This window comes from Loxodonta africana, chromosome 22, assembly GCF_030014295.1.
Source record: "Loxodonta africana isolate mLoxAfr1 chromosome 22, mLoxAfr1.hap2, whole genome shotgun sequence".
In the NCBI taxonomy this organism is placed as follows: domain Eukaryota; kingdom Metazoa; phylum Chordata; class Mammalia; order Proboscidea; family Elephantidae; genus Loxodonta; species Loxodonta africana.
Window position 1 is genome coordinate 20252404 of NC_087363.1, and position 14187 is coordinate 20266590.

General features: G+C 43.7%; 1 protein-coding gene across 4 annotated transcripts in view; it reads left to right on the forward strand.

Annotated features, from left to right (window-relative positions):
• Positions 1-5450: 5450 nt before the first annotated feature.
• Positions 5451-14187, forward strand: part of NEK4 (NIMA related kinase 4) — a 44813-nt gene continuing 36076 nt past the window's right edge. The window contains exons 1-6 of one of the 4 annotated variants that reach the window (XM_003409845.4): positions 5451-5622; positions 7252-7518; positions 8614-8811; positions 8947-9054; positions 10276-10430; positions 12250-12391. In XM_003409845.4, coding sequence (XP_003409893.2) covers positions 5530-5622; positions 7252-7518; positions 8614-8811; positions 8947-9054; positions 10276-10430; positions 12250-12391 — 963 coding nt within the window. In that variant the 5' untranslated portion in view covers positions 5451-5529. The remainder of the gene's footprint in view (positions 5623-7251; positions 7519-8613; positions 8812-8946; positions 9055-10275; positions 10431-12249; positions 12392-14187) is intronic. The other 3 variants (XM_064274397.1, XM_064274396.1, XM_064274395.1) reach the window with 3 other exon arrangements.

Consider the following 14187-nt stretch of genomic DNA (forward strand, 5'->3'; position numbering starts at 1 on the left):
AACCCAGGTCTCTCAGATTCCAAAGCCCAGGCCCCAACAATCACGGAATGACAGGAACATCCTCTGCATTAAGAGGAAGAAAGGAGAAGTGGAGTCAAAGGCCCCAGAGAGAAGGTCCTTAGAGACCCCTCTCGTACCTGCACTTTCTTAATTTTTATGTTCAAACCCTTTTAGTCCCACACAGCACACTGGGGCAGACATTGCCCCTGGTCGCACTCCATGGTCCCAGGTAGGATGTCCAGGCTACTGTGACCCAGGGGCCTCATTGATCTCTATTTGCTTGTCCTGGACTTTGTCTCCCGGGACAGCTTCTGGGAAAGGCTTTATTGTCCCCAGGCCAGGATGACGTTCTGGCCTGTTTCCAGCCCTTTTTGGAAGATGGAGTAGAATGACATGAAACTGTACATTTAAGGCTCTGTGCATTCCCTGTACCGGCAGCAACCGAGTCCTGTAGTGCATTGGGCACAATGCCAGGCACTGGGACGCCAGTGAGGAAACACGGGTGGTTCGTTCTGCTCAGCGAGCTGATGCCTTGGGAAAAGGGAGGCCATCAAGTCAAAGGAAGTCCGACGAATGCCCGGGAGTGGTCAGAACCTGAAGGGAAGCATAAACAGAGAACTGTGGGAGTTCAGAGTGATGGAACTCATCTGCAAAGGGGTTAGGAGAAGGTTCCTGAAAGGTAGGGGTGGAAAGGGGAGGGAGAGAAAAGCAGATGGGTAAGTGAGAATTGTGCTTCTGGAAGGTAGAGAGGCCAGTAAGATGGGAACAGGAGTCGATGAAGGAGGCTGGGAAATGGCTTGAGATCTGCTGGTGCAAGGGTCTGAAAGTGATCAGCCTTTTGAGTGGGGTGGGGAATATTAAAGATCTCTTGAGCAGGGGTGAGACAATATCAGGACTGTGCTCTTGGGAGATGGTTAACACTGAGACAGGCCCATTGAAGGTACTGGAAACACACTTGCATGGCCTTCAAGGAGGGCCGTTGGATTCAATTCTGACTCATGGTCACTCTGGGTGGCACAATTTGTGCCCTTCTACTAAACTAAAGGTTAATGGTTGGAACCTACCCAGTAGCACTGTGGAAGAAAGTCCTGGGAATCTGCTTCTGGAAGGATTACAGCCAAGAAAATCCTATGGAGCAGTTCTACTCTGTAACACATGGGGCTGCCATGAGTTGAAACCGACTAATTGGACACAGTTTTTTTGTTTTTTTTTTTTAACTGGAGGGGCTGGGAGGCTTGGGAACAGAGAGAGCTGACTAGTGCCAGGTGGCTGCTGAACATCTTTTGTGTACTAATTCATTTATGACTCACCACTACCCCGTGAGATAGATAGTATTATTGTCCCCATGTTACAGAAGACGAGGATAAGTTCGCCCACCCTGTGGATGTGGGAGGTAGAGGGGGGGTAGACAGAAAGCAGCTGGGGCTGCTGAGGATTGAGCCTGGGGACCTGGGAGGGTGGCTGTGTTGCTGGTGTTCATGGGAAAGCACCTGGGGCCAGCCTGCACTGAGCTTGGACCCCATAGACAAGTGCCTTCTGACCTCCCATCCTGACAGCACAGAGCCTTCAATCTCACATGGCCAGGCTAAGCTCATGACCTTTCTATCCCCCTCCCCTTGGCCCACCCCAGGCCTAGTCTCCCCCTGTCGTTGTTCACTGCATTGAAGACCACTGTCATCCAGTCAGGCATCCAAGTTGGAAAGCTAAGTGACGTTCTGGATGCTTCCCTTTCCTAAACCACCTGTTGCTACCTCCGACACTCTAAATATCTCTCTGATCCATTCATTTCTCTCTGAATCCCCAGTTACCACTGAGTCCAAGCCACCATCATCCCTCACCTGGGTGGCTACTTCCCCTACTTCTGGTCAGCTCCCTCAGTTCTCTCTCCAGGCAGCAGCCAGAGCCATCATTGAAAGAGTTCCATCCTCCAGGCCCTTCTCTGCCTAACACACTTCCAGGTCGTGAGTGGTCTGGCCTCTGTTGACCCCTCTTCTCATCTGGCCCATGGCCCTCTGGGTCTCTCAGTTTCAACCTTAGAGACTTCTAGATCTGTGTAGGCAGGTGCTTTTTTACTCATTTGTTTATCAACCCTCAATTCATTCATTCACACCTATCGCACCAGCCCTATGACAAGTGCTGGGTTTAGGGTGTTGACACAGGTGGCTCAGCTCAGCCTTCAGGGGGTTCACACCATAGTTTGGAATAGTCATGAAACAAGTCCATTGGGCCTCACTTAGCACATGTTGCTCCCTCGGCATGAAAACGTTTTCCTTCAAAGCTCAGCTCAAGCAATGCTCGTTTGGGCAACATGCCCTGCATGCCCAGGCTGGGCCCAGTGACTTTGCAGACCATTGATCTCAGTTGGAAAGGATAACTTAGTGTGCTTCATTGACTAATGACCTTCTCGCCCCTCGACTGTAAGCTCACGGGGCAGGAACTTGTCCGTCTCCTTCACTGTTGTGCCTACAGGGCACCTCACAGGGCCTGGTGCCATGCAGGCCCTCACTAAATGTCTCTAGAAAGAATGACAGATCTGAAGAAAATCAAGTTCAAGGGTGGTGGTAAAAAGGAGAGGGCAGAACCTGGGGTGAGCATAAGAAGTCAAAGGAGAACAGGTGTTGTCAGGGGATCAGGGGAACCAGTAAAGTCCTAGAAACCAAGAAAGGAAAGGATTCGTCAGAGGGGCAAAAGCTGCTGAGGAGAGGAGGGGGAGATGAAGACGGAGAAAAGCCTCTATGGAATCTGAGTCATTTTCTAGGAAGCTTTCTTGTAGATAGGAAGAGCCAACTGAATGGGGGGAGTTTTAGGAATAAGCCTTGAGTATTGCTTTGAGTTTCTAAACTCCTCAGAGACTCAGTTTCCTCAACTGTAAAATGGGGATGATAATAGTACCAGCCTCACAGGGCGCTGGTGGTGTAGTGGTTAAGAGCTACAACTGCTAACCAAAAGTTGGCAGTTCAAATCCACCAGCCACTCCTTGGAAACCCTATAGGGCAGTTCTACTCTGTCCTATTGGATTGCTATGAATCAGAATTGACTCCATGGCAATGGGTTGGGGTGAGGTCATAGAGTTGGTGTAAGAATTAAATGAGCTAATACACTTTATTTAAAATTGTTTTTGTTGGGTGTTGTCGAGTTGATTCCAGCTCATAGCAACCCTGTGTGACAGAGTAGAGCTGCCCCATAGGGTTTTCTAAGCTGTAATCTTTCTGGACATGTTGTCAGGAAGATTGGTAAAGGGTCAGTGAAAAAGAGGAAGACCCTCAATGAGATGGATTGACACAGTAGCTGCAACAATGGGCTTAAGCATAACAACGATTGTGAGGATGGTGCAGGACCGGGCAGTGTTTCATCCTGTTGAATGCAGGGTCAATATGAGCGGGACTGACTCTATGGTCCCCAGCAACAACAACAATCTTTATGGACGCAAATCACCAGGTCTTTCTCCTGTGGAGCCACTGTGTGGGTTTGAACCACCAAACTTTTGGTTTTACAGAACGAAACATATGCCCACCCTATGACCCAGCAATTCCATTCCTACATATTTACCCAAGAAATGAAAGCATATATGCATATAAAGATTTGATCAGGCTTCCAGGGTGGCAAAATTTGCTACTAACCTAAAGGTTGGTGGTTCAACACCCCCATCAGAACCAAGGATAAAAGGCCTGGTGATCTGCTTCCATAAAAATTACAGCCAAGAAAACCCCATGGAGCAGTTCTACTGTATAACACACAGGGTTGCCAGGAGTAGGAAGTGACTCCATGACAGTGAATTTGAGGTTTTTTTTTTTTTTTTAATTATGTAACACAAACCCTTTATCAAGATACAGAGAAGCATTTTCAACCTTTTTTTTTTTTTTCAAATCAACCCCCTAAGGAAACTCTCTAGATACTTTTTTCTAACTACTTCTTCCCCACAAAATTTTAATACCACAGACATGCTGTACCAACTTTATTCATAATAGCCCCAAACTGGAAACAACCTAAATATCCATCAACAAGTGAAAGAATAAACAAATTGTGGCATCTTATGTAATTAGAACACTATTCAGCAATAAAAAGGAATTACTGAAACCTGCAAAACACAGATGAATCTTACAGATATTACGCTGTAGGAAGCAAAAGAGTATCTAATATAATTCCATTTTGCCACTAGGCAAGAGTAATCTATGGTGAAGAAAATCAGAAAAGGGTGGCCTCTGGAGGGAGTTGAGTATTGACTGGGAAGCGGCATGAATGAACATTCTGGGGTGATGGTAATGCTCCGTATTATGCATTTTCAAGGGGGTAATATTGCCCCAATGGGGCAAAAATTGTGTGTGGGGGGGGAATTTACAATGGTTTCTGGCCCTCAAAAGTGCCACAATACATAAACAGATGCACAGTATATTTGTGGTATTAACATTTCACAGGGAGGTGATTTAAAAAAAACTGTCTTAAAAGGTTCCTTAGTGGTTGATAATGAAAACAAACAAAAAAAGGTTGAAAATATTTCTCTGTATCTGGATAAAGACTTCGGGTTGTGTAGGTATATGCATTTGTCAAGATTATCTATTGGTACACTTAAGATTTGTGAATTCCACTTGATATAAGTTTAATCTCCACAAGAAGACATCATGAACTGTTAATAAGTTAATATATGCAGGCAGAGGTGTTAAAGATGACGTGTACTAACGTCTTCAATTTCTTTGAAATGTGTAAAAAAATAAGATGAATTGATGAACGTACAGAGGGATGGGTAGGTCGTTAAACCAAACAAGCCCATCGCCCCCCAGTCGATTTGGACTCGCAGCGACCCTACAGGACAGAGTAGAACCACTCCATAGGGTTTTCTTGGCTGTAACCTTTATGGAAGCTGACTGGCACATCGCTCTCCCGGGGAGCGGCTGGTGGGTTCGAACCAACAACTTTTCGGTTAACAGTCAAGCACTTAACCACTGTGCCACCAGGCCTCCTTGGATAGGTCATTAGATAACGTGATAAAGCAAATATAACAAATGTTACTTGTAAAGCCTAGAATTTGTCACTTCCATTAGAAAATGTGCCCCAGGAGAGCGGGGACTTTGTCAGGCTGGCACATAGCAAGGAGTCAACACGTGCAGAATGAATGAACAATCCTTGTAAAGCGCTTAAAACAAATGAGTGCTCAATAAGCGGAAGCTTGCGAGACTTATTGTCTCCGCATTCTGACGGTGATGCCGAGGCTCAGGCTGCGTGCGTAGAGGCTGGCGGAGCCGCTCTGGCCGCGTCGAGCGCCTCTGCTCTATGGCGAGTCTTCCGGGCGCGACGGAACCGCTCTGGCCCGCGCCTCCACTTTATGGCGAATCCTCCGGGGCAGACGGAGCATGCGCGGGACTGCGCCGGCTGGGATCGCTATGGCAGCGGCGTCGGGGTGGGCCGGGTCTCGGTTCACCCGCCCCGGCCGGGCCGCCAGAGCGGCGGACACTGCCGCCGCCTCCCGGGCATGAGCGGGGCCTCCTGCTCGCTGCCGCCGCTGCATGCCGACTGTGGGCCCGCGTCGGGAACATGCCCCTGGCTGCCTACTGCTACCTGCGGGCCGTGGGCAGGGGCAGCTACGGGGAGGTGACGCTCGTGAGGCACCGGCGAGACGGCAGGCAGGTGGGCTGGGTGGGGGCCCGGCGAGGGGCGTGCAGGAGTGCGCCGAGGGCGCCTTCCCAAGGGCCAGGCCTGGGGCCGTCTGAAGGTTGCTCATCTAGGATGGCACTTCTTCAGGGAAATTGTCCCAGACCCTCAAGACTAGGCCCGGCCCTAATATGCGCCCCAAACTCCGTGTATGTCCCCTTCGTAGTATTGATTTGTGTGCTTGATCTACGGGGTTTGCGGGGGGAGGGAGAAGAGTGGGGGGACGGGGCATGACAATTCTTGAGGGACCATGCATTATCAGGACCTAATGCAGCGCCTAGCAAGCTTGAATGGACGGCCCCAAACATGTAACCTCTAAGCTGCTGGACTCACTTAAAACTCCTCATCTTCCCACCAGACCTCCTCTCACATTCCCAATTTCAGTGATTGGCACTTCCAGCCAGCCACTTGCCCAAGCTGGATAACTGGGAGTCATACTTAACACCCTCCTCTTCACTGATTATATTAATTTGTCGCTAAACCAACAGATCTTCTCCCTAACTCCACTGGTACCACTCCAATCCGGGACACCATTATCTCTAGTTAAGCCATGGCCACGGCCTTCCAACTGGTCTCGTTGCCTACTGACTTGCTCTTCTCCAGTCTGTCATTATCCCTGCATCCATAGTGATCTTTAAAAACTCAAATCTGATTTTGTCACTCCTTCGTTGCTTAAAACACTTTATACCATCACCCTCAGCTTAATGAACCAGTTCCTTAATGTGATGTATTAATAGGGTGATCATATATTGTACAAACTCGGACTCTTTTGAAAGTGAAAAGAGGCACTATTAATAATTACACCAGGACAATAGGTATGAACAGGCTGCTCCGGACAAGCTGAGAGTAGGTGTCCCCATAAGTATAAGGCCCTCCTGCCCCTTCTGCCTTGTCTCAGGTGCCAGTCGCTCTGCCTGGAACACAAGGAGAGGCATAACGGATTTGTTAGCAGGCATTGGGCCGTTGGATTTTTTGAGCTGAGGGTGGGGGAATGGCTGAAATAATAGCCCCTTGCATTTGAGTAGTAGTTTACATTTTACAGAGCACATGTACATGTTTGTTGAATGAATGAGTTGTACGGTTTTTCAGTTGATTGAGGGCAGTTATTAGGTGTTAGGGGATACTGAATTTTTTTAGGTGGGGATAATTTTGTATGTTGAAGATCTGTGATTTTAACTTTACTGGCTTGAAAGATCCCTTTGAGCATCTAATACAAACTGTGGACCCATTCTCTTGGCCGTTGTACATTCAAGGCATATTTTGTGGCTTCCTTTTTGGGGGGAATGTTAGAGGTTAAACACTCTACCACAGATTTTATGATTGATCTAGTGGTATGCTAACTCAAACTCATTTTTTAGCCATTAATGAAATCGTAAAATGCAGATGGAAAAGATAATTTTTTGTGACCCCCCATGTGCTATAAGTCTAACCTTCAAAAAGTGTCTTTAGCAGTAGCAAACACTTCCCAATTTTGTGCTTTGTGAGTAATAAAGTAAACATGTTATTTGACAGGCTCCAGAGGGTTTGTTTCGAGCCCTGAAATATCTGTGAACTTATAAAACTATGTTTATTTGCACATTGTGAAAACATGTGTTTTCTTTGTAGTATGTCATCAAAAAACTGAACCTTCGAAATGCCTCCAGCCGAGAGCGGCGGGCTGCTGAGCAGGAAGCGCAGCTCTTGTCTCAGCTGAAGCACCCCAACATTGTCACCTACAAAGAGTCGTGGGAGGGAGGGGACGGTCTGCTCTACATTGTCATGGGCTTCTGTGAAGGAGGTGATCTGTACCGAAAACTCAAGGAGCAGAAGGGCCGGCTTCTGCCCGAGAGTCAGGTGGTGGAGTGGTTTGTTCAGATCGCCATGGCTCTGCAGGTACTGTCCAGACTCACAGCAGCCCACTTGCTCCAAGGGGGCAGGGAGATGGCAGGTGGATTTAGAACATCTTTTCCCCAAATGCTTACATGAAGAAATGTCTTTTGGCAAATCTAGTTATGAAGTGACCTTAGCCCCTCTTGCTATAGTGTTGGAAAGTTTCTGAATGAGTGCTACCTGTATTGAACTAGACATGGATTTCATGTCTTAATGCAATGGAATCCAATTCACTGTTCTTTTAATATTTATAGCAAAGTTGATTTATTGCAGAGTTGACAAAGATCGAAGAATGACTATCATTGTAAATGGCTGGTCAGCTGTGTCATGCTGCAAGGAGGCTGGGCTAATTAATATGCCTAACCTGTGGGGGTTTGGGCTTTAACCTGCTGTGGCAGAGTGGGTAGAAATGCAGAACAAGTTTGTGTCTTAATATACATGTATTCAAAAGTGGGAACCCTGGTTGCTCAGTGGTTAAGAGCTTGGCTGCCAACTAAAAGATTGGCGGTTTGAATCCACCAGCCGCTCCTTGGAAACCCTATGGAGTAGTTCTGCTCTGTCCTCTAGGGCTGCTATGAGTTGGAATCGACTCAGCGGCAACGGGTTTGGCTTGTTTTTTTATCCAAAAGTGAGACTGTTCATGAGATACCGCTCTGGAACCGAGTAGGCTTATCCAGAATTAATTGACCTTGGTAGAATTCTAAGATATTTCTCTCTAAATAGAAATGGTCTGGCTATATTTGAAAATATCATTAAGCTGAGGATTTCATGGGTCTGCAAGGAGTGTGTATCTGGCATTGGGTAAAATGTCCTTCTACCTTCAGTAGGAATTTGTAAGCATATTTTTAACAGGATCCATGTAATGCTAAACTGGTATTAACTGTCAGGGCACCAGGGAAGAGTACTGGGCAGATAAATGCACAATACTTAATTTTACTACTTTGGAAAGTTATAAATTAGACCGTTTATTTGGAGATTATAAAGCAAGAATGTGTTGAAATGTAAGTAACTAAGGCTTTTTAACTCATGCAGGTGTGGTTGGTACGTAAGAAGCCAGGAATATATTTGTATTTAATGAAATTTTATTTCTCTCCTTAGTATTTACATGAGAGACACATCCTTCACCGAGATCTGAAAACTCAAAATGTCTTCCTAACAAAAGCAAATATTATCAAAGTGGGTGACCTAGGAATTGCCCGAGTGTTAGAGAACCACTGTGACATGGCTAGCACCCTCATTGGCACGCCCTACTACATGAGTCCTGAACTGTTCTCAAACAAACCCTACAACTATAAGGTAGGCCTGGGCTGTGCATGCTGACTTCCCCTGACTCTGGGACGGTATTCGTAATTTTAGAACCCACCAGGGTGGGGTGAGGGTAGGTAAGTAAAGCATTCTGACATTTAACTCTCTACTGTTTTTCTTTCCTAGTCTGATGTTTGGGCTCTAGGATGCTGTGTATATGAAATGGCTACCCTGAAGCATGCTTTCAATGCAAAAGACATGAATTCTTTAGTTTATCGGATTATTGAAGGAAAGGTAAAGAATATTCTAGAATGAATTGTTTTTAATGTTTGAAGCAAGATTTATTTAATACAGTTTTGTAAATAGCTACTGGCAAAAGTGAGTAAAAATTGGCTTTGGGTGGCTAGTTAAGGATGCTGGATCCCTTCTGTGGGGAGGAGAACAAGATTGCTAATTTTTTTAATATTAATTTTTAAAGGTGGCTTAGTAACTCAGAGGAATCAGACTTTTGAAACCTCTACCTTGTACCTTGCAGGTACCCTGAGAGGCTATTGGTATCGTCTCCTGAGCGGTTTATGGTTAAATGGACACCATTTAAAATGAGCCCACTTTGTTTGAACTTGTTCCAATCTCTGACAGCTAGTTGAGAATTGCAGAAAGCGTTGTGTATGATATGGATGCTGAGAGACTACCTTTATACCTTAGTTCTTATGAGGCTAGTTGCCCTATGCAATGCCAGGCATTCAAGCATCAGTAAGTTTTAAGACCAGAAATGATCTAATGATTTTAATATTATACCGAGACCCATTAAATTTGTTAATTTGGAAATACTGAAAAACACAAAAAAGTAAAAATTGCCCATAATTGCACTACTTAAAGAATCCAACAAGAAAGGGATGAAATTTCTCTCTCCTCCTGTCCACGTCCATCCCCACTGCTGGCGGTTTGGTTCTTGGCCTTCCTGACTTTTCCCATCTTTATACTGACATAACTCTGAGTGCATATATACACCTATACACAGAGATACTTAAAAAAAGAAATGGAATCAGGTTGTTCACATTGGTCCACAACTTGCTTTTTTACTTAATATGTGAGAGATATCCTTTCAGGTTGATACCTGTCAGTCTTTTTCATTTTTTAAGTGGCTGCCTAGTGTTCTATAAGAAAATGTTCCATAATCTATTACCCAGGTTCCCTCTGGATGGACATTTAAGTTGCTTCCAGTCATTTACAATGGCAGGAACAATACTGCTGCATATACCGTTAGAAACTCATGCTTTTGTTTCTGAAGGAGAGCATCCCCAAATGGGACTGCCAGGCTGTTGGATATAGTCTAGAATCTTACAACTTGTTGTTATAACTGGGGCACCAGTATGTGTCCTGTGATCTGATGTGCTAGCTGTTTTCTGCTTACACGTATACATGATTTTATATAAGTATCCGGAAACCTCTACCTTCTTCTACTTTGCTGCACAAGACTATTAAGTCGTAATTGTGGTATCACTCTCTTTGCAGCTGCCACCAATGCCAAAAGATTACAGCCCAGAGTTGGCAGAACTGATAAGAACAATGCTAAGTAAAAGGCCTGAAGAAAGACCATCTGTGAGGAGCATCCTGAGGCAACCTTACATAAAGCACCAAATCTCCTTGTTTTTGGAGGCCACAAAGGCGTAAGAGACTTCCCTTGCAAATAAAAAAAAAACCCAGTGCCGTCGAGTCGATTCCGACTCATAACCACCCTATAGGACAGAGTAGAACTGCCCCATAGAGTTTCCAAGGAGCGCCTGGCGGATTCAAACTGCCGACCTTTTGATGAGCAGCTGTAGCGCTTAACCACTACGCCACCAGGGTTTCCAATGGCAGCAGATTGTCAGGCCTATCTTCTTTGGTACCGCTGAGAGGGTTTGAACCACCAATCTTTAGGTTAGTAGTCAAGTGCAGACTGCACTACCTGGGTAGCATCTATAATTTTCATATACAAGAATTTATGTTGAGTCTTTTTTTTTAAACATGAATTAAAAGATAACGTTGCATGACTAGACTACACGTTCTTATTTGCTAAAAGCAGAAATCTAGAGAACTCTCTATAACATTCCTCAGGGGGCTCCAAGACATATAGAGGATGTTTCTTTTAAAAAAAAAGGCTGTCCTAGAAACCGTATTGAAGTCCGAGATTATCTAAGAAATCTATTGCATTATTTTCAACGTCAGATAATAGTTCTAAAAAATAGTGCTCAAATTTCCGAGAGCATAAGGTTCCCTCTTTATTCATATAACTTCTCAAAAGGAAAAGAATTCCTTTCTTTAACTTGCAGGTTCTGTCTTCATCAAACAGCTCTTCTTGCATCATACCCATTGCCATCAAGTCGAGTCCAACTCATAGTGGCCCTATAGGACAGAGTAGAGCTGCCCCATAGGATTTCCAAGGCTGTGATCTTTATGGAAGCAGACTGCCACATCTTTCTCCTGTGGAGCAGCTAGTGGATTCGAACCACTGATCTTTCAGTTAGCCAAGTGCTTAGCCACTGTGCCACCAGGGCTCTTTTTTGTGTCATAGGTGCCAGGATTTAAGACTTGGGACTGGATGAGACCTTCACTGTCTCTTTGGCTTCTCCTTCTGCCTTGTGCCATGTTAGATTTGGGAGGAGAGGGGGCAGTTCTACAGAGGCTCCAGGAGATAAAGAAGGATCATCTTCTTGTTCACAGTGTCTGTAATTTCTCAGCAGACCTTTGAACTCCCGCAGCACTGGGTTTCAGGTTCCACTGGAATTCTCTGGAGGTTTAGCCTAGTTTTTGAAACTATATAGTAAAACAGGCAGTGATGTTATTCGTTTATATGTTTACACTGCAAGTCAACTGAATATACCAATATTTCTATTCTCAAACTTGGCAAAGCAGTTATGGTATCACAAATAAGACAGTTGGCGATGAAACTTATTCTGGTGCTTCTGTTACATGAGACAATTTCCCAAAGACTTTTTAAAATAAAATTTTAATTTTGAAGTAATTTTATATTTATAGAAAAGTTACAAAGATAGTACAGAGAGTTCTGTGTACCCCTTGCCTAGCTTCCCCTGTCATTAACATCTTACGTCACCACGGTACATTTGTCGAAACTAAGAAACCAACATCAGTATGTTACAAAACTCCATACTTTATTTGGCTTTCACTTGTTTTTCTGCTAACGTCCTTTTTCTGTGCCAGGATCCAGTCCAGGGCACCACATCACATTTAGTCATCACATCACTTTAGTCTCTTTCAGGTCTGTGACATTTTCTCAGACCTTTCTTGTTTTTCACGTCCTTGATATTTTTGGGGAGTTCTGGTTATGTATTTTGTAGAATGTCCCCTAGCTTTTTGGAAGATGATTTTTCTGTAAATGGAGCAGTTCTGTAAAGGAGGGTAATACAGATAGGTTGCACATTACTTAAAAACCTTTAATCTTCAATATATTGATAATAACTTTTTCTTCTTTTCCTTCTCATGAAGAAAAACCTGTAAGAATAATGTTAAAAATGGTGACTCTAAATCCAAGCCTGTTGCTACAGTGGTTTCTGGAAAAGCCGAATCAAATAATGAAGTAATCTCACCCCAACCACACTCCTCTGAGGGCTCCAAGACATACATAGTGGTATGTTTCTTTTTAAAAGCTACCATTAAAATGATGGGTAACCTAAGAAAGTTATTTTATGTGAAATGATTATGCTTTGTTGTACAGTTAAGTCTGTATTGTAAAGAAAGAATGCTAGTGAAGATGGTTTATTTAGCCCACTTTATCCAAAGTGAGCTGTCAAACTGCTCATGAAATCAGTGTTGTACTAATTTTTTTTCACTTAAGAATATATTTTTTTAATTGGACTGAAATTCACATAACATAAAATTAATCATTTTAAAGTGAACAATTCAGTGGCATTTAGTACATTCACAGTGGTGTGCAATCACCACCTCAATCTAGTTCCAAAACATTTTTATCACCTCCAGATACAACCCTGTGACCATTTAGCAGTTACTCCCCATTTCCTCATCCCTCCACTCCCTGGCAACCACCCATCTGCTTTCTGCCTATTGTAGGTAAACAGGTAAATCTGGATTTACCTATTCTGAATATTTCCTATAAATGGAATCATGCAATATTTGTCCTTTCGTGCCTGACTTATTTAATACAGCATAATGTTTTTTGAGGTTCATCCACTTGGTAGCATTTATCAGTACTTATTTAATTCTTGGAAACCCTAGTGGCATAGTGGTTAAGTGCAATGGCTGCTAACCAAAGGGTTGGCAGTTTGAATCCACTAGGTGCTCACTGGAAACTCTGTGGGGCAGTTCTACTCTGTCGTATAGGGTCGCTATGAGTTGGAACCGACTCGACGGCACTGGCTTTGGTTTTTTGGGTTTATTTCCTTCTTATGGATATGTATATTCCACAGTGTGTTATCCACAGTTTGTTTATCCATTCATCCATTGATGGACTTGGGAGTTGTTTTCGCCTTTTGACTATTGGCTATTGAATAGTGCTGCTGTGAACATTTGGGTACGAGTGCCTGTTTTCAGTTCCTTTGGATGTATTCCTAGGACTGAAATTGCTGGATCATATGGTAATTCCGTTTAATTTTCTGAAGAACTGTCAAACTTTTCTGCAGTGACTGAACCATTTTACATCCCCACCAGCAATGTATGAGGGTTCCGGTTTCTCCATATCCTTTCTAACACTTGTTATCCATCATTTTTATCATAGCCCAGTGGGTATGAAGTGGTATCTCATAGTGGTTTTGATTTACATTTCTGTAATGACTAATGATGTTGAGCATTTTTTCATGTACTTCTTGGCCATTTGTATATCTTCTTTGGTGAAATGGCTGTTGAAGTCCTTTGCCCATTTTCAAATTGAGTTGTCTTTTTATTGTTGAATTATAGGAATTCTTTATTTATTCTGGATACATAACATAACAAATATATAACCTGCAAATATTTTCTCCCATTTTGTGGGTTATCTTTTTACTCTCTTCATAGTGTTCTTTGAAGCATAAAATTTTTGTTTTTGATAAATTTTTTCTTTGTTTTTTGTTGAGAATATACACAGCAGAACATAAGCCAATCCAACAGTTTCCCCATGTGCATGCAGTGACATTGATCACATTCTTCGAGTTGTGCGACCATTCTTACCCTCCTTTTCTGAGCTGTTCCTCTGCTATTAATATAAACTCACTGCCCCCTAAGTTTCCTATCTAATCTTTCAAGTTCCTGTTGTCAATTTGATCTCATGTAGATAAGTTCTTAAAAGAGCACAATGCTCAAGGCAGACATTCATTGCCGATTAAGTTAAACTATTGTTTGGAATACAATTGAGATGTTTCAACAAATGGATGCAGCACTGGAAGGGCTATGCCAAGAAATGTGGAAGGCAGCTGCCTGGCCAGCCAGCTGGAA